The following is a 20,229-nucleotide window of genomic DNA, read 5'->3' as shown; positions in this document are numbered from 1 at the left end:
TAATTGAAAATTTCTTAGTTCTGTTTAGTTTTAATTGATTTAAGCTTTAGTCATTTCTAGTCTAATACTGTATTTGTTTAATTTTTGGATGTTTTCAATTGAAGAACACATTTGAATGTTTAATTTCAGTTTTAGATAATGATAATGATAATGATAATAATAATAATAATAATATTGTTCATCTTTGAATGTTATTGGTGATCTTTTGTAGCTTCTGGTCATGTTTTCAATTAAGAGGCTCTATTTTGTCAAGAAATTATTTTGTGGTGAAGTACAAAGTACAATTGTTCAAAACGTTTTAAATTGACTGCATTGCTGTTGTGTAAATAGCTATTGAATGTCATGAATGATTCAAGGCGTTTTGACTTTAGGAGGATGAGAAAACAACATTAGACACACATTCTGGTTTTGCTAAGCCAACTGATGAATGGATCTTTGATTCTGAAACTGTACAAATAATTACGAATTCCTTTTTTATTTTCGTTTGAAAGAATTTTAATGGACACAATGAAAAGATGTAAAGAATTTACTGTCTGTCTTTTTACAGGTTTGTTGATAGCGGAGAGATGTCAGAGTCATTCCCTTATAGGACAAAAGCTCTTTTTGCATTTGAGGATATTGATGGAACAGATGTCTGCTTCTTTGGAATGCATGTGCAAGAATACGGCTCAGACTGCCCTCCACCCAATCAAAGGTTAGAAATAACAGACACACAGTCACACATCTCCAGGCACACACACAGAATCTTCCTTCGTGTGGATAACATTACAAGAGGGTCTGAGAAACACAAGTAACGTAGCAATATCCTCTCTCTCTCTCTCTCTCTCTCTCTCTATGTAGACGTGTGTACATCTCCTACCTTGACAGTGTGCACTTTTTCCAACCCCGTCACCTGAGAACCGGCGTCTATCATGAGATCCTAATTGGATACTTAGAGTATGTTAAAAAAATGGGGTTTGTCACTGGCCACATCTGGGCTTGTCCTCCAAGTGAAGGTGATGACTACATCTTCCACTGCCACCCATCGGATCAGAAGATTCCCAAACCTAAACGCCTGCAAGAATGGTACAAGAAGATGCTGGACAAAGCAGTAGCTGAGAGAATTATACACGACTACAAGGTACTGTGACAGCTGTACTTTTGGCTGACAATACTATACAATATAGTGTTTTCTCTTGTTTGGCTTGTTGTTGACAGCAATGTGTTATCTATTTGAAATACGTCGCTAACTATGTATGTTGCTCCTTACCCAGGACATTTTTAAGCAGGCAACAGAGGATCGTCTGACCAGTGCGAAGGAGCTCCCATATTTTGAGGGTGATTTCTGGCCTAATGTGTTGGAGGAGAGCATTAAAGAACTGGAACAGGAGGAGGAAGAACGGAAAAGAGAGGAAAATAACACCTCTAGTGAAAGCATTGACGTGAGTGATTGACCATTTTGTATTGGGGGAAAGTGCTCAAGTGCTAAAGGAAAACATTTGTTGATTATGCCAAGTAATTTTAAGTTCTTTCTTGTTTCTGACTTGATAGTGAAATTTAGTGCAGCTGCTTTAATATTCGTAAAACCTAATTATTATAACTAAATGCTTAAGATTAATGTTTTTTGACTGTCTAGGCTACCAATGGTGACAGCAAGAATGCCAAAAAAAAGAACAGCAAGAAGACTAGCAAGAACAAGAGCAGCTTGAGCCGAGCCAATAAAAAGAAACCGGGCATGCCAAATGTCTCAAATGATCTATCCCAGAAACTCTATGCTACGATGGAGAAACACAAAGAGGTATGTAGCTCTGAAAAACATTTAAAGCATTTGTCATTTACACGTATGGGCTGAACTCACAAATGTCAATGCTCTGCTTAATTTCAAGGTTTTCTTTGTCATCCGTCTCATTGCTGGACCTTCTGTCAATTCCCTTCCTCCCATTTTGGACCCTGACCCCCTGATGGCCTGCGATCTAATGGACGGACGAGATGCTTTCTTAACGCTTGCACGAGACAAGCACCTTGAATTCAGCTCACTGAGGCGGGCCAAATGGAGCTCTATGTGTATGTTAGTAGAACTGCACAATCAGAGCCAGGACCGCTTTGTCTACACATGTAATGAATGCAAGCACCATGTTGAGACGCGCTTTCACTGCACTGTTTGTGAGGTAAGAAATGCTGTGGGATGTATGATGCTTGGTATGTCTTTGAACAGGGTTTCTAAAAATGCTATATTGTGGTGCACGCTTCAGATAAAAACACTAGGCAACTTTTGAAACGCCCTCTTCTCTCTTCTCTATTGTAGGATTATGATCTCTGCATCACTTGCTACAACACTAAAGGCCACGAGCACAAGATGGATAAACTTGGACTGGGTCTTGATGACGAGAGCAACAACCAAGCTGCAGCCTCCACTCAGAACCCTGGCGACTCACGTCGTCTCAGCATCCAACGCTGCATCCAGTCACTGGTGCATGCTTGCCAGTGTCGCAATGCTAATTGCTCTTTGCCATCTTGCCAGAAGATGAAGAGAGTAGTGCAACATACCAAGGGTTGCAAGCGCAAGACCAATGGTGGCTGTCCCATCTGCAAACAACTCATTGCACTGTGTTGCTATCATGCCAAGCACTGCCAGGAAAACAAGTGTCCTGTGCCCTTTTGTCTCAACATCAAGCACAAGCTTCGTCAGCAGCAGTTGCAACACAGGCTTCAACAAGCGCAAATGCTGCGTAGACGTATGGCCACCATGCAGCGAGCAGGGCAGCCACCACCATGTGGCGGTGGGCCTCCTGGAGGTCTTCCATCCCCTAGCAATAATGGGGCCACAGGTCCTAGCACACCTACATCGGTCGGTACACAACCTGCAACTCCTCAGACTCCCACACAGCTGACACCCAATCTTACATCTCTGCCCCAGCCTGGTGTGGGTGGAGTCCCGGGTGGAGTCCCAGCTGGAGCTCCCCAGCAGCCTCCTCAGCATCCCGTCCACCATCAGTTTCAGCAGATGCCGGGTCCAGGCGGGATGATGAACTCACCGCAGCAACAAATGGTTCCTCAACAACCTGTGGGACAACTTTCGCATCCACACAATCAGTATGGTCCCCATTCCACGGGTCCATCCCCAAATCCACAGTCGCAAGGTAAGCCAAGCCTTGGTCCTGCAACTCCTCCTCAACTCCCCAGCAATCCGGGCACAGCACCTATGTCCCAGCAACAGCAAACTTCAGGGCCTCCGCCTGCAGCTGTGGAGATAGCCATGAAGATCCAGCAAGTGGCAGATGCACAGCGAAAAATGGCACAGGTTCAGATGCTACAAAGACAGGCTGCGCAATCTGGCATGATGCCACAACACCATCAGCAGCCACAGGGACAGATGGGAGTAGCCCACCCTGGGATTGGCATGGTAGGGCCACAAGGAATAGCCTCACAGGCACAAACATCAGCAAACAGAGTGCAGATGGAGCAGCAGCAGCAGCAGCAGCAAGGATCTCAGGGAATGATGGTCGGAGCTGGGCCCATGCAGCAGCAGCAACCCCAACAAGCAGTTGTGCAAGGTCAGATGCCACCACAAATGCATCTACAGCAGCCGAGAATGAACCCACCACTTCAGCCTCAGCAGCAACAGTGGCCAGGGCAGGGTATGCCAACCCAGCAGAGACCTGCCATGATGGCTCAACCAGGAATGGTCGCAATGCCGCCCCCTCCACAGCAGCAGCAGCAACAACAACAACAACCACAACAAATGCAACAACAGCAAGCACCCCAAATGCTGAATCGAAATGCCCTGATGAGTATGGTGCAGGCTGGTCTGCAGAGTGGCGTAGCAAGTGGGGCAGCAGCTGGCAATCTGCCTCAGGGAGCCCTGCAGGATCTTTTGCGGACCCTGCGATCTCCAAGCTCTCCCCTACAGCAGCAGCAAGTCCTCAATATTCTTCGGTCTAACCCACAACTAATGGCAGCATTTATCAAGCAGCGTGTTCACAAGTATAAAGGAGGTACAGGTGGCCCCGCTGTACCACAGAGTGGGCCAGGACCTATGGGAGCCCAGCAAGTGGGTGTCAATACTGGGATGTCCCAGCCTGGCATGCACCTTGGACAAGGTGTTAACATGCAGACTCAAATTCCTCAGCTCCAACAGCAGCAGCAAATGCAACAACGGCCGCTAGTGCAACAGCAGCAGCAGCAAGTTGCTGCCTTGCAGCAGCAGCAACAGCAACAACAGCAACAGCAAGGAATTCAGGGTCAGGGGGTTCCAAATATGGCTAACATGAATCCACAGTTTAGAGATCTGGTCATGAGAAGACAACAGCAGCTACAGTTTCAACAGCAGCAGCAGCAGCAGCAGCAGCAACAAATGAGCAATCACGCAGCATTCCAACAGCAGCAAGGATACATGGGTCAGCAGGGTAACATGCAAGTCCCATCAGGTGGTCAACCGCTACAAGGTGTGCAACCTGGCCAGCAGCAGAGTTTTCCAGGCAATCCTGCGCAGCAGCAAGCTGCAGCTGCCTTGAAACAGAGGCTTGCACAGCAACACCAGCTACAGATGCAACAGCAGCAGAATGCTGCATCTCAAGGTCCCGATGTGGGGCACGTAGGAGGTCCACAGCCCACACAAGGAGGTCCCGGTCTTCAGACATCACAGGCATTATTGCAACAGGCCTTGCATCAGCGTATGCTTCAACAGCAGCAACATCTAAGTGGCACCTCGCCGGCACAGCAGAACAACCCAATGAGCCCACAACAGCATCAGATGTCTCAATCGCCCCACTTGCAGGGCCAACAGCTCCCCTCCAGCCTCAGCAACCAGGTCTGTTCCCCCCAGCCCTCCCCACGACCCCAGTCCCAGCCACCTCACTCAAGTCCGTCCCCGCGCCTGCAACCACAGCCCTCGCCCCACCACATCTCGCCTCAGACCCAAACGGGTTCCCCGCATCCTAGTCACCTTCAACAGCATCACTCAGGCATGGCTCCACCTCCTCCACCTCCCCAACAGCCACAGCACAACTCTAAGGACCCAAGTGGATTTGGTGCAGATCAGAATGCCATGCTGTCTCAGCTCAGTGGTTTGGCAGGACTCCACGGACCAGGAGCTAATGATATGCTGCCCCCTAGTGGCCAGGACCTTGCCATTAACATGAATAACCCTTTAGACATCATATAGTTATTACGGAATTCACAAAACCTCACCAGAGACAGTGTTAGAATTTTTATACTACAAGGATGAGTTTAGTGTTTTTCATCATTAAATGCTTCGAAAATGGACCCGCCTAGAAAGATAGCAAATAAGTATAGGGGGTGTTTTCCTTTTTTGCCAGTTGTGTACAAAGAGAGGATTGTTTCTCAGCCTCAGAGAACAAACCACAAGTAATATTTTCAACGTCAGGTCCAGGGGAGTACTTTTCCTTTTTCAAGAGATATTTTTTAAGATTTTAAAAGTGGTATAAAATTAAAAGCGCAAATGATTAAGGACTTTTTTATATATTGTTTCACCACGTACCAGTCTCTGTTATGTGTTTTACAGAGTCATATGGAACATTTCAAACATTGTGATGCCTATATTATTATAATTATCGGAACATCATGCATATCTTCCTTGTAAATGTTGAGTTTTGCATTTTATTTATTCTAGCTTTTTCATTTGTTGTCATGATGGATTTTGTTCATGTGTGTTCACAGAGACTGCTACAGTTCACATAGAATATATTTTTGTTAATACCTATTAAAATGGGGAGCTATTCCTTTACTTAAGCTGGAGATTTAGGTTATTGAGTATAATATAAATTACAGTGTTGGGGGATCGGGTTTGGTGTGCGCTTTGCTGCCCAGTGGATCTCATTTCATGCCATATTGGAAATTCCATTGGACATCACTTCTTTTGCAACAGGACAAGTTCTTAGATGCACACGCCCGCCCTCAGAATGTTTGTGCACTCCTTATAAGACTTACTGGATAGTGGAGGTGTCTGTACTGGTTGGATGAAAGTTTTGTGTATATGTGTGTGTGTGCGTGAGTGTATGTCTTGGATGTGGTGCCGGAGTTCTTCTGCTCTCGCCAATATCATATTGTGCAGTGTTTCACATATGAACTGTATGGAGTAGTGAAACGATGGAGAAGGAGAGGCGAGCCACTGATTTCACCGTTTTCGTCCTTCTTCAGTACCACTCCTACTTTTCCTCCACTTCCAGAATTTTCTTTGCTCTGAACTTTGGGAGTTTTATTTGAATATTTTGTACTGTACAAAGGAAACACAAACTGTGGACTTAATACTTTTTTTTTTTTTTTTTTTAATAAAATTAAGATAACAAAATTCATTTATTGCTCACTTGTTTTTTAGGCTCATTTAAAAAAATTTGCTTTCTGATTTAATCTTATCTTTGTTTTTACTCAAAGATACTTTCTTCTGGTAGAATGGCAGTGCTCTTGGATTTGGGTTTGTTTGGTTAAATGTGTGAATAAGGGCTGTTAGGCTGGTCATAGTTGACTCATCAGCCAGCTGTCATCGCTGGTTGATGTTCAGACCAATGTTGAAGAACCTGTTGCTCCTGCAAGTCATCCTAGAGGTGGTAAAAGGGAACTGTAGAGATGGCCTGACTTTCCCTTAATGGTTAAAAGGTTAGTTCACACAAAAATGAATAATAATTACTCACCCTCAAGACAGCAAGGGTTCCATGGTCAAGGCCCAGAAAAGGTAGTACAGACGTCATCAGTGGTTTAACCATAATGTAATGAAACTTTTATGTGTGCAGTTTTTGACTGTCCCATTTACTGCTAAGTAATGAACACTGGCAAGACACTGAAAAATATAAAAGACATTGTCAAAATAGTCCAATAGAAGATGTTAGTCCAGTAGTCTCGTTGCTTCATAAAATTCAGATTGAATAACTGATGGCAGATATATTATTTTGACATCTTTTTCTACTTTTCTAGGCCTTGTCGGTGCTCATTACACAGCAGTCAATGGGCCAGTCACATGCCTCATGGTTTTTATCCAAAATATATAAAATTTTGTGCGACTGAAGCTTCTAAGGGTTTGGAACAACATGGCGGTAAGCGATTAATGACTTAATTTTCATTTTGGGTTGGCGTTACCATTTAATATTTCATAGCAACTGCAACTTTGCAATTGCAGGGTATTAAGTTACATCATTATGTATCAGTTTATATTTTAATCTGACGCACAAATTGGCATATGCACAAAAATACATTTCCAAAATAAATGAAAATTCACCCACAAGTTTATTTTTCCATTTATTTGCTGTAAATACAAGCGCAAAAAAAGTGTAGTTGTCACATGTGAGTGCAACAACAGAGCTGACAAGCCATGATCAATAATCACCACGACCAAAACATGTAATTTAGGCTCGGCTTTGATTTCTGCCATGCTAAAAGCGCACCTAAAGCACATGTGTTTAGAGGAACAGGATCTACCCCTACGTAAGCTTCCACTGCAGCAGTTGTGAATGTAAACCAATACTGTCTCTTTAAAAATGCACAAAGGCCTCCGAACAGAGTGAAGACAGTTCAGGCGCAGATATGGAAACAAAGCCAGGTGGCCTTTCCTTTTCCCACCTGGTTACAGGACAAAATAGGCGGTAGAACAGTAGTTTGTCTTCAAGTTAGAACTGAAAAACAGTTTCTCTTCATTGTTGTCAATGACTGCTGCTGATGGAAAAGTAGTCGTACAAACACAGAGATTCGCTTTACATGCTTAGTCTTCGCGTACAGCATCGCTGAGTATAATCAGAAATGTCGCCCTTCAACGGTTATTTTACCACAATGACACAAAGAAAAACCGAAGAAAACAAATACCTTGTTGATGCCTTTACCTTGTTTAAACGATATCTGCTTCACTACTGCAAACTGTATTAATCACTTGGTCCTGACTAACTGTACATAAATCTATTGAATGTTCCTGGGTTTCTTTGTCGACTTACACCTCAAGCCCATAGCCACTAAAAAAGCCTTCTGCGCTCATGGCCTCTTTGAAGGTGACGGTCAAGGAATTTATTGTCACCTGAGTCACAATGACTTTCCCGGGATGAGCTGTGGTGGTGGGAGTCTGCAATTGGTCAATTGGGACCTGTAGTGTTGTCGTGCATTCTGCTGTAACGACAGCATCCATCCCTTCCTTTTCTTTGGCCTCTGAACTGTCTAACTCGCCCCTTTCACTTACCTCGTCCTGTCTACATTTTACGCTCGAATGTACCTCGATAACCGAAGGTCTGTTCTGTTCTTTGTCGAACACCCCTTGCTCGGCTCCTGACTTGGTGCTGTTGTGTAGTGATTGGTCAGTGTTTGTTGTGTCATGTGATACCCGTACAGAGTCCTCATCCCGTGCAGTGTTTGTGACCGGCTCATTCTCTTGTGTGTTGGTGATTGTACTGTTTACTGTTCCTCCGAAAACTGGACCTGTATCCTCGATTGGCTTCTCAGCATGGTCAAAAATGGAAGAGCAGTTCTCAGTTTCCTTGATGGTGATTACAGCTTCATGTTCTGCTGAAGAGTTGTACCCCTCCGACATCTCTTGACCTGATGGAAAATTACAGAAACGTATTAAAATTATCTGTTGACAAATTCGTTCCGAACTCATATGCATTACTGTGCTTCAACATATGTCAAAAAGCTATTAGAGTCAAAATTTCTTCACGGATTTAAAACTGCTGTTCATTCAGACTTGCTTTTAAATATGCGGATATTTAAAAGCAAGTTTGAATTTACTCAAATGCAAAAGGGCCTTCGGTAAGCTATGGCAGAAAGGACGACTTTTGGTGAATAACTATAAATATCACTTTGTTCCTACTGTGTAACTTCAAAAGAATTGGAATTGCATGGACTTAAAGGACTAATTTGCAAAATGTACTTGCAAAATGACAAGCAAATCGTCCTGGGCTGTTTTTCTCAATCGAATCGTAAGCCCAATTAGATTGTAGAAACCATTGTCACCAATAGGCGTATAATCATTGTCACCAGTAGGCTTATAATCAATTTGGGAACTACAGCTGTGAAAAATCTATGATAGAGAGTAACTAAAAATTAATTTTAGCGTTTCACAGAGGACAGAGTATCATTATAAAGACATACCAAGTATTTCTCATTCACATTAAACACGTGCTGACCAGTTGTCACTGTGATTCAGAAATATCTGCTGTGATTCTTCAGAATGGCCCTCATTGACCCCTGAATATGTTCATCGCAGAGTATCTTAGCAACAGTTGTCGCATTGATGCTACACAACACCTACCACTTGGAATGTCCTGGTGTACTTCTGTAGCGTCTTCTTCGTTTGTCCTCATCTTCTTCACCTTTCTCTTCTGCTCATCTTCCTCGTCTCCGTCCCACTCACTCTCTGAGGCTTTTGGAAGAAGTGGATGTCGTCTTGGTTGTTGGAATGGTTTGATGTCACTCATGAGTTTGGACCTGCACTGCCTGTTCTTGCGTTTCTCCATGCGCTGGCAGCGCCGCCCATTCTGGTCTATTTCGGTGCTCATGGAGCGGCTGAGTGACAGCCGGATTCTCGGGGTGGGTTTATCTGGAACCTTGTGCTTGCTTCGCAGGTCCATTGGGTAGAGGTTCTGTTGAAAAGTTGAGATTATGCAGTGTTTATCAGATGTTGCATATATTTCTTTCTTCAAAACTTCTGCGGTACATTATCTTGCAATCTAGATGGTCCCATTGATGTACTTACAGAGAACTGTTCTGAACCATGTCAGAAAGTCAACTACATTACCCTGTGGATGCTAAGTTCAGATCCTGGGACATTTTAGTCCATCAGATCTCTTTCGTTATGTGTATCAGATTGTTGGATATACGATCTATGAATCCATATATAAATCTTTGGCCTTGGTGCTTATTGTTACAGAAGCTGTATACACGCATCAGAACACAACACTCGGATGAATGTTCAAATATTATTTTAGGGAATATAATGCAGTTTCATACAGGAGATGAAATAGTGAAGAGAGAACTCATACCCGCAGAATAACTTGACGGGGTCGCAAGCCTTTCCTCTTATAAGCCAGAGCTCTTTCCTTCTCTTCTCTGTTAGAAAGAGAGACAGATATGCAAAGGAATGGGGCGATGGGAAGGAAAAATCAGCCCGTTGCTTCCGGCCTATTCATCTACCCATCAGTAACCAAAGGTTCCCAGAGCGAGACTTACTTTTCTTCGTAGGCGAGGACAAGACGAGGGTCCAATATGTTGTCCTCTGGTTCCCAGGTGCTGTACCTGACAGTCACACAGACAGTCCCAAACAGATCAGTGGAGCAGCACACGGCTAAAAGAGTTTCAAGCGTAGATTATTTTTTTTGCCCGGAATTTAACTTTACAGTTTACAGTAGTTTTCGCCTTTATAAATTTTCTCCAAATAGTTCAGAACTACGTTTTGTTCATTGACATTTTTAATAGAGCATCACATCGTCTTCACTTCTGGTGAGTTTTATTAAAAACTGTCAGGAAAATACCTGACTCGTACTTCATCCCAAAATCGAATGAATTAGGCATTGCAACATTTCCACAACATTTAATTCTCTTTTCTCATTACTACATTTGGGAATAAATGTAGATCTTATTACTTTAATAAAAAAATAATGATAATTTAAAGTATACATATTTAATGACACTATTTAATGTTCTGGCTTAGGCCAATTAAAAAAACAAACATTGCATTAATTAAATATATACATAACTATTATTATTATTATTAATGTTGCAATGCACAGCATCTTTGTTCATAAAATTAGAGCTCATTATCTTTATTTCCATTTATATTTGTTAAATACGATCAGTTCATGATCTTAACGAGTTTTAACAGGTACAACGATGCGTTTTTATCCAATATTTAATTTTCCCAAGTTTAACCTAATCTTTTTGGGTGCTGGTGAAACGCGACCTTGACATGCTTTTGTAGGATTCACCCACATATTGTGTCCTAGTTGTAGGTTGTGTTTTGTCTTTGATAAAATGACTGTTTTTCCAGTCTTATATGAGAACTTACTTAGGCGGCCATCCTTGCCACTTTAGCAGATACTCCACATTTCCCTGAAACGAGAAAGAGAAAGAAATAAAAGAAGTCACTTTCACTTTTAAAGGGAGACGTACGTCGCCATCCTATCCTCAACAAACACACGACGTAAAGCGCCCCACAGATTTCGAAAAAGCTCGCCTGTCTCTTTAAGACATCGCCGCTCAGTAGTATTTTGACATCAAAGATTATGCAGGAGGAAAACGGCGAAGCGTTCGCGGATGTTACGGCGCGTGATGTCACACAGGGGTGAGCTCGCGAGTTTCATAAAAGGAAAAAAAAAAAAAGCCATGCGAGTTTCAGGAACGTTCATGGGATGGAAATAGGTGGGGCCATGGAAACGCGTAAACAACTCGTTTTGTGCAACGTGTGGAGCTGCGAAGGTCTTTCCCTCCCTCATGCTCGAGCGTACGAAACGAAACCCGCGTGCACATGCAGCGTTAGTCATCATCATCCTCATCATCATCATCATCACTAGCTATTACTGTACATTACAACATCTGGCTAGATACCACAGACAACATGATAAATAAATAACACAAACACCTACCAAAGAGATACTTGCTCGTGCGCGCTCTATTAATAAACATGACCTATTTTATTTATCGCTATTTAAACGGCTTTAATCTTGTTTGTTCTGCCGTCGGTCTTAACCGGTCCGCTTATTTTGACAACGGCGCGGATGTTACGCGCGTCATCCTTGACCCTGCGCGCGTACAAATAAACTGCGTAGCCACTGAACGCGGCGGTTTTCCGAGCGAAACGCGCATCGACGGCGATGGTGATGACACGCGCGCCGTTCTCGCACACCCCCTCCGTCTCCGGCGCTCGCGATTCGAGCGCCAGACCTTTAAAAAAATTCACAAACTTCGGTCAATAGCGCGCAAGTCACCGCAGTGTTTTGCGCACGAGGAGTCGTGCAGCGAAAAAGTTCCGAAATGTTACGCAAGCTTCGGTGTTATTCGCTCGTGAGTCATTCCTGGACTGGCAACAGAAGCGGACTTCGGGGGTATTAATCATTTCAAAACAGAAAGTAAACAGTGTGTGCAGAAGACATTGCATTAAAGCAACTGAGCGAAGCGCATTTTACACGCAGCACCAGCAGCGTTACCTTTCTCACTCTCTTCTTCGTTATTGACTCCACGGCAAACACTTGCTCTCCTATTGATGACAGCTCCATGTTTATGAGATCATCCAGTGCAGCAAATAGAGTTTCTTATCTCTCCCGTTTCTCCTCCCCGGGTGATGAAACGTCGCTTAACTACGCTGCGTAGACTCTTGGAGTGTGTTTTGTAGGATTTGTAGCAGCCGGTGCTCTTGGTGCACCCTCGGGTCCGCCGCTGTTCCAGCTCTTTCTGAGTTTTAAAATCTGCGACACATGCACGCACTGGCTTGGCTTGGCGCGTGCACGCTCTACGCGCTCGCGCCCACCCACTTCTCCGTCTATGGCAAGCCGACTATACTTGTATTCTCCTGTGTCTTTTTTTTTCATTCCTCTATTATTTTTACATTTTAATTTAGTATTTACTAGTAGTCTAATTGCGGCTAGTTTCCTTTTTTAGTGTCACCAGTTAATTTGGTAACATAAAATTAATACTAGTTACTGGTAAATATACCAGCTTTTAGATGCATACTAGTTCTTCGCTACTTTTAATGTTTGTTTTTTTACTTGTAATGTGTTTACACGAGAATACTTTGTTGCTAAATTAATTACTCTAATAATTCACACGAGCTAAATTAAAAAAAAAAAAAAAAAAAAATTGGTGAAAGGTTTTATAGTGACAAAGTAGTGACGTAAACTTTAATATAACACAGGAACTAAGAAAATTTAAGTATAACCAAGTAACTATATTTGGCACAAACCAAACTGAGTATACCCAATAAATTAAGGTAAAGTTCTTTTTTGAAAAATGTATAGATTAAATAAAAACATTTATTCTGTTTATCGGCACCATGCGAAAAGACTTGATTGATATCACAATAATTTGAATTTTTTAACAATATTATGTTAAATGAGTTAAATGAGATCACTAAGAGTTGCTCTCTGAATAGAATATAAAAGCCCGGGATAGAGTGAGCACTGTCAGTGATTTAATGTGTGTGTGTGTGTGTGTGTGTTTTAATTGTGTCCAGCATACTCATTTTTTATTTTTTTTTTGGCTAAAGATGAATAATATTAAAATAAGTAGTAATTATGATTCTTGATATGAATCGGTGTAATTTCCCCATTCTCAAATATATTCAAATGTAGGACAAATATTAAATATTTAAAAAAAAATCAAATGGGCAGGCTTGAGGAGACTAGAGTTCAACTAAAAATTTTAAATTGACCAAAATCCGGACTCCAGACTAACATTTGAGAGCAGCAAGCTGGGAAGCATATAAAATGTACTTGCAACAGTAACGAGCGGTTTTGTTAGACTTTTGTTTAATTAGCTGTTTGATGTATATCGGTGCTCATCAGTTGGTCAAGCCAGTATGACCGATCACAAAATGCAACCATTTGATCGCAGTCTGGAGCCCTGAAAATAATAATCTGAACCGTAGATCACCAGAACAGAAAACAGAAAGTGAACGTTCAATAGAACGGAACCGATATTCAGCACGATTTAAGCAAGGCGATGAAGCACCGTCGCGTTTGATACGTTTCGAGAGACGCTTGAAAGAATGTTAAAATGGCTTGCCAAAGCCCGTTCGTCTCTTTAGCGCTGCACCGAGCACGAGTCGCCGCGAGAGTTCGCGCGCGCTGAGGAAAGGAGCGCGACTGTTTTTGCCAAGAAATGGAAATGAAAGCCGGGAAAAGGTGGTCTCTCTGAGCGATAAAGACGTATTGGTGCGATGAGTCACTTTTGAGACACGCGAGGATATCGTCTCGTTGCGGAGCATGATGTAAAGCCCAGCGTATAGTAGTAACGCGATCTGCACGCGCACCTAGAACGCAGTGAAAGTACTTCAATAGTGTTTTCCGAGAAGGGCGCCCAATAACGCTCATAATTAGTCCTTCCCGGAATACGCGCCAACAGAATTCCACAGAAAGTTCCGCAGATTTCCAGAGAATTCCCGCGCCCCTCACAGTTCTACACACACACACACACACACACACACACACACACACACACACACACACACACCTACCTCCCACCCGCGCGTGCTGCCCCGATCGGTGTTTGGCTTTATTCGGTGTACCTACTAAACCTAAAACACAGCCACCGAATTCCGCTGCTTTTCACCCGCAATCAAGGCAGATGCGAGAAGGTGTAATTAATATCAACAAAACCGTGAAAGCAGGCGTGAAATCAGTATGCTGTTACTGATAACGAGCATGCAAGCAAGCGGATAGGCTTTAGCCTAAAGTTAAGCGTTTTCCTTGAAAAACACTAACAGGAAAACGCTTAGCGTGGGTTAACGTGTTGAGATGAATGATGTCGGAAACCCAAAGTCGGTATAGGCTGCTTGTTTGGCGATATATGGGTAAACAGGGCAAACAGATGAACCCTAAATAAAACGTCCTTCAGCGTTAAGCCTTTTCATTAACGTATAACGGTTTTGCTTGGATGTGGGGAACGGTTAACGTTTGTTTTGTGTTGCGTTTTTCGGGGTTCACCTTCTTGTAGCCTAGAGTGAAATAGGCCGTCATTAAAAAAGCTGTGTAGCCTACCGAGTTTTGTCCTCCGATATCATTCTATTTAGAATTGAAGTTTAAGCTTTCAGAACGCTTCGCGCAAAGATCAGTGATTATTATAAAAATGCACCGTTTGTTACCCGCCAAGGATTTTACCGCTGAATTTTGTTCAACATCTGAAACCGATCTCGCTCAGTGAAGCCCACGTATCCTATAGAAGCCCGGCTGGCAAGGAACGTTTTTAAAACGTTTTCGGGAGGTTTCTCTCAAACTTCCGAATAAACATTCTTTCAGAACATTTTATTTCAAAGCCGTCTGTTCTTTAATAATGCTCGAATTATTAAATGTTAGCACAAAAAAAGCCTATACATCGTCCATAGAAGTTTTTTTTTCCGAAACGCTTTAGTTGGACGTTCGTTTAACATTTTTCAAATGTTACCTATTTAGTACATTACTAAGTTCCTATAATGTTGGCCAAATGGAATCTTCCTTTAACTGTCGCATAAAAAAATAAAGTTTTTATACCTTTTTGAGAATGTTTTTTCTTTAACATTATTTTGTTCGACGTTCTTTTTAAGTTCATTTATTTAAAGCACTAACATAAATAAGCAACATAAAAACTATTTTATTCCGAGTTCTTGTGAAGGTTTCGGCGCATCCAAAGGGATAATTCAAAGCTTATCCCAAAAAATGCGCTAAGAATAGAGCAGTAGGCCAATGATTTTGTCGTGATGCAACTAATAAAATATGAATGAAGAACGGCAACAGAACAGTAAGAACTGAGGATACGTTAAACTTAAAACCAACTTAAAGATACGCGCATTGAAATTACAGTTTTATTTGTCGGGGGCATTTAAAGCGTGTATAATGTCGTGAGGTAAACGCTTGTATATTCGACAGATGGCGCTGTTGCGCCGCTGAATTAATGCGCTTCCTCACTGTCGACTTAGAAGGACAGAGCATATTTATCTTGCTATCGTTTTAAAGCAGCGTTGATGTATTCTTTACTCAGATCCTCCTAATGCCATCGATTCTCCAAAAGTCCGACCCAGAAACACTGTTTTAGAAGTTTCAGAGCTGAGGTTCGAGACCGTGTCGATCATTTGAGGATCTTAAGGCCGTGTAACTGCAGTGTGTCGCCGCAGTCCGCCTCCAGCATCACAAACATGGACCAGCACGCCTCGACGTTTGGAGTGCAGCTCTTCATTTATGACCTGTCGAGAGGAATGGCTCGACAACTCAGCCCTATAATGTTAGGTGAGTGATGCAGACATATCTTTACAGTTATATCGGCGAGGGCCGCGACATTTCCGATTCTACCATGAAGAAGGTTCAGAAGCTCATTTATATTAGCCTACTTCCATCGTTGCCTGGTGACCTTCCAATGAGAAATCTTGGCTACTGAATATTAATGACCCGATTCTAACGTTGATTGGCAGCCTTCCAATGACGACGACTTGGCTCATGATTATTTATAATGTCCTTCTGACGTTGCGTCGTTACTATCCAATAGCGAATGGCCTGCTTATGAATATTTAAAAGATGCCTTCGCTGTACTAGGATTCTTAAATTCGCGTCCGGTTACAGCTCATCGACGAAAACGCTTTTATTAACAAACTATTTTATTCACATAACCATGGCAGCTGTATTAATCGAGACCGGTTTATCTGGTACTCTCAGTTATCTAGATTAAAAAAAAAAAAAAAAAAAAAAGGAAAAAAGAACAAACTGTTCAGGAACATGATGTTCTTTACTGTAATTAATCGTGTCACGTGCTGAAGGTAGCAGTTATGATTATCAAGGTTCGTTAAATCTAACATAATATAACTATTAACATAACTGTCATGTTACTTATAATAAACATAATTTATAATCTACGAGAAACATATGTAAATATATATAGTAAATAGCTATAATTGTATAATTTCTAAAAAAAAAAAACCCCAAAACATTTTTTTTATTTCTTGCAGGAAAGCAGCTTGATGGCATTTGGTAAGTGGAATACTGTTATTTAATACCTGCTTATTATAAATTACAGTTCAAAGCTTTTATCTTGTATGATTATATGTCAACACAGGCACACATCTATAGTGGTCTACGGAGAGGAATTCTTCTATGGTGGTGCCGGGATCTCTAGTTGCCCACCGGTAATATCTTAACCCACGATGACACTTAGTACTCAAGATAGGACAAGCACTTCAAAACATAGCCCATAAATATACTCGGGGTACTTCATGTTGTGCTGATTGTGAGCCCTCTGTTTACATATTCATTGCCATTCGCGTTAAGATTTAAACATCTCGGCATATTTACTTGTCCTTAAGAGGTACACCGTGTGTGTGTGTGTGTGTGTGTGTGTGTGTGTGTGTGTGTGTGTGTGTGTGTGTGTGTGTGTGTGTTTTCAGGGTGGGACGATGCTCTCGGACCTCCAGACACAGTGGTGGAGCTGGGGAACACGGAGGTGACGGAGGAGATCTTCATGGATTATCTGTCCTCACTTGGAGAAACAACATATAGGCGAGATGTTTGTTATTCAAAATAAAAATACGTGTCCCTTTCTTCAGGGATAAGGTCTTTTTGCACTGTACAAACATGTGCGTTATATGCGTTGCTTGCATTTTGTAGGCCTCTGAAATCTCTCGTCTCTATCTCTCTCTGCAGCGGTGACAAGTACAGATTGTTTGAACACAACTGTAACACGTTCACTAATGAGGTGGCCCAGTTTCTCACTGGCAATAAAATTCCCTCCTATATCACAGATCTGCCCTCTGAAGTGCTCTCCACGTGAGTATGCTGAACATAAACCTGCTCACATACATGCCTGCGTGGTTCAAGAAGATTCCCAGTCTTATTTTTACTCCCATTTAATATTTAGTATTTACTTATTACTAATATTTGCGCCCAGAGAATAAATAAATGGCTTGAGATCGGCACTGTACATTTATTGTTTCAGAGTTGTGAATGAAACGCATTCGTGAGAAAAACGAGGTTATTGGAGTATGTTTTACAAAAAAAGTCAATACGTTATAAACACTTAACAAACTTAATGCATCATGGTAATATAACGTTTAGAAAGCGCTTAAAATGTACAGAAAATAATGTGGGAAATCTTAAAGAGACGCCGTCGTGTCATTACAAACCTGCGTGACTTGTATTTTGTGAAACAAACGTATTTTCTATAATGATATTATCCATATAACTGAAGGAATAGTTCACTTTTTTTGTGACCAAAACAAAAAAAAAGAAAGAAAGAATGAGAGTCCAAACAGCTGATAAAACATCACAGTAATCCACATCACTCCAGTCTTATCAATTAATGTCTCGTAAAGCTGTGTTTGTAATAAACAAACTCTAAATATTAGTCCATAATCCATTATAATGGCGGTGAATCCATCCCCTGTTGCTCTCTCACATCGAAATCCACCAACAATATTTGATATTTGTTTTGGCTTGTAAAACATTGGAGATTTTTCTCCTGATTCAGACAAAATGGCTTTTTCACTGGAGAAAGCAGTATTATGGATTGAGGACTATTTTAGGCGGACACAATGGTTTAAAAACATCTCGACGAATCGGTTTCTTAGAAACAGGAAATGTTTGGATTTAAAAGACATTAATCAGTGTGGTGTGAGTTACTTGTGTATTGTGATGTTTTTTATCAGCTCTTTGGACTCTCGTTTTGACGGCACCCATTCACTGCAAAGGGTACACTGTTGATGTAAACCACTCCAAATCTGTTCCGATGGGTAAAAAACCCCCTTGTCTGCATCCTACAGGAAATTTACATTTTTTTGTTCAAATCTTCCAAATCTGTCTACATCCTGGATGGTTATAAAGCAACTACATCTAAAGGAATTACATTTTTTTTGCTGAACTGTTTCATTAAAGTCAAAAGGGTCCAAAACAACATAGGATTCAACTTTCACTATATAGCAAACAACCACCAAAAATGATCATTTTTGGATGAACTATGCATTTAATGGTCCTAAAAACACATTTTACGCATGCATATTTGTAGCTATCGATTCTGTAGTGAAATGCGACCTTGACCATGTGTTTGTAAGATTCGCTCATTTGTGATTGTATAACTGTGATGTTCCCTCATTTCCAACTGTCGCATTTCCAATGCAGAAAATTTATGTAAGAAGATCTGTGCGATTTTCACAGTACTTCATGCTCTCTCTTTCTCTCTCAGGCCATTTGGTCAGGTGTTGCGGCCAATCCTGGACTCGATACATATTGCCCCTCCAGGCGGAAACGTGATCAGCAGCCAAAATAATCATAGCTAGATCAGCTTTGTAATCTCTCTCTCTCACACACAAACACACACCTACTCGCGCAATAATTCACACATACTCTGTTTATACACACACGTTTGCCCTGTTGTAAATGAAGTTGGCTCCTAACACCTTGTTCAAGAGCACGGAACAAAATCTCATCAATTCTGGTCCATATTCACAGTTGCCCAGATATTCAGAGACGGTTTTGCTTAAAGTGTTTCGAGGTCCCGGGTCATTCTTACCAGATCACGGATGGTGCGTATTTTCCCAGTGTTGAGTTCTTGGTTTCTATGGTTTTCATTTTAATATGTATCTTTACTTTGCATCTCTACAGCCCACCACGTGCAAAGGTCATTTGTTGTTTGTTGATGACAATCCAACTTTTTTTTCCCTGCTGTTCGTTTTTATTCCTTTTGCATCATTTTATGCATTTTTGGCCCCCCCATTAATTTGTCTGCTGATATGTATTAATATTCGTAAGCCAAAAAAGTTGAACGTCTATCTTAAATTTTATTCTTAACACTTATTTATTTTTGTGAGTGACTTCGTGGCAAAGAAGCACATGTTCTGTGACTCTGAAGAAATGAATAAATGTGAATGGATATATGGCGGCTCAGATTTAGAGAAATATCTGTGCCTTTGTCATGGCAGCTTGGGCTACAAGTAACGTTTTAGTCAGAATTAAACTGCAAAGTACAAACTATTTATACATGTTAGAGTAGATGTTGTCTTCTCCATTTATTTACCCAGCTGAATGCTGTTATATGTGCTTTATGCTGATTTTTACCTTAATGAAAGGAAAGTTTGCTGCTGTTGTCAGTGTTGAATGTGTTTTGGTCTTTATTAACATATTCCTATTTTAAATCGGTTTATTTATTGAATACAAGCGGCGGTGTCATATTCAGAGATGTTTGATGAAAAAGTATTTCCACTCTTTTGTTTTCATGCTGTTGTTGTCATTGTCGAATAGTTGCTAATTGTTTTGAGCTTTATACTCATGTTTTAACGGAAGTCATCTCATTAAAAAAACAGCTCTGCATAAAGACGTGCGTGTGGTCTTATCACTTTTATGAAATCCAAACATAGGCATAACACATGACACCGCATGTGAAAGTGTATAAATCCAGTCGAATATTGATATCAATAGTTCATTATGAAACAAAACAATTAAAAACAGATATGTAGGTCTACTGATATAAAAAGGATGTTTTAAAATAAGGTCTAGATATGATAGCATCTTAAATAGTGTGTGTGTGTATGTTAATAGCATGAAACCCACAATACAACATGCTAATCATAATTAGTCTCATCCTGTGAATTATTAA

The 20,229-nt window shown here is 41.4% G+C and overlaps 3 protein-coding genes across 18 annotated transcripts in view; 2 read left to right on the top strand and 1 right to left on the bottom strand.

The window, feature by feature from the left end:
- ep300b (E1A binding protein p300 b) overlaps nt 1-6,289 on the top strand; it is a 30,250-nt gene extending 23,961 nt beyond the window's left edge. For all 16 annotated transcript variants that reach the window (XM_043235492.1, XM_043235506.1, XM_043235502.1 and 13 more), the window contains exons 25-30: nt 548-694; nt 841-1,120; nt 1,254-1,421; nt 1,616-1,777; nt 1,866-2,147; nt 2,285-6,289. In XM_043235492.1, the coding sequence (XP_043091427.1) occupies nt 548-694; nt 841-1,120; nt 1,254-1,421; nt 1,616-1,777; nt 1,866-2,147; nt 2,285-5,143 (3,898 nt within the window). In that variant the 3' untranslated portion in view covers nt 5,144-6,289. The remainder of the gene's footprint in view (nt 1-547; nt 695-840; nt 1,121-1,253; nt 1,422-1,615; nt 1,778-1,865; nt 2,148-2,284) is intronic.
- Nucleotides 6,290-7,217: 928 nt separating this feature from the next.
- Nucleotides 7,218-12,415, bottom strand: cbx7a (chromobox homolog 7a). Its single transcript, XM_043235508.1, has 6 exons — nt 12,114-12,415; nt 10,976-11,019; nt 10,141-10,206; nt 9,954-10,020; nt 9,224-9,554; nt 7,218-8,511 (listed from the first exon to the last, which is right to left on the bottom strand). The coding sequence occupies exons 1-6, from the start codon at nt 12,180-12,182 to the stop codon at nt 7,913-7,915; spliced, it is 1,176 nt and encodes a 391-aa protein (XP_043091443.1). The 5' UTR covers nt 12,183-12,415; the 3' UTR covers nt 7,218-7,912.
- Nucleotides 12,416-15,534: 3,119 nt separating this feature from the next.
- Nucleotides 15,535-19,947, top strand: desi1a (desumoylating isopeptidase 1a). Its single transcript, XM_043235928.1, is given in 7 exon segments — nt 15,535-15,881; nt 16,595-16,616; nt 16,702-16,771; nt 17,030-17,041; nt 17,044-17,141; nt 17,286-17,408; nt 18,820-19,947. Coding segments are annotated over 7 exon segments (510 nt in total). The 5' UTR covers nt 15,535-15,790; the 3' UTR covers nt 18,914-19,947.
- Nucleotides 19,948-20,229: the final 282 nt, after the last annotated feature.

The sequence above is a fragment of the Puntigrus tetrazona genome, chromosome 3 (genome assembly GCF_018831695.1).
Source record: "Puntigrus tetrazona isolate hp1 chromosome 3, ASM1883169v1, whole genome shotgun sequence".
NCBI lineage: Eukaryota > Metazoa > Chordata > Actinopteri > Cypriniformes > Cyprinidae > Puntigrus > Puntigrus tetrazona.
Note: the sequence above shows the minus strand (reverse complement) of the source record. Positions and strands in the feature narration are given on the sequence as shown.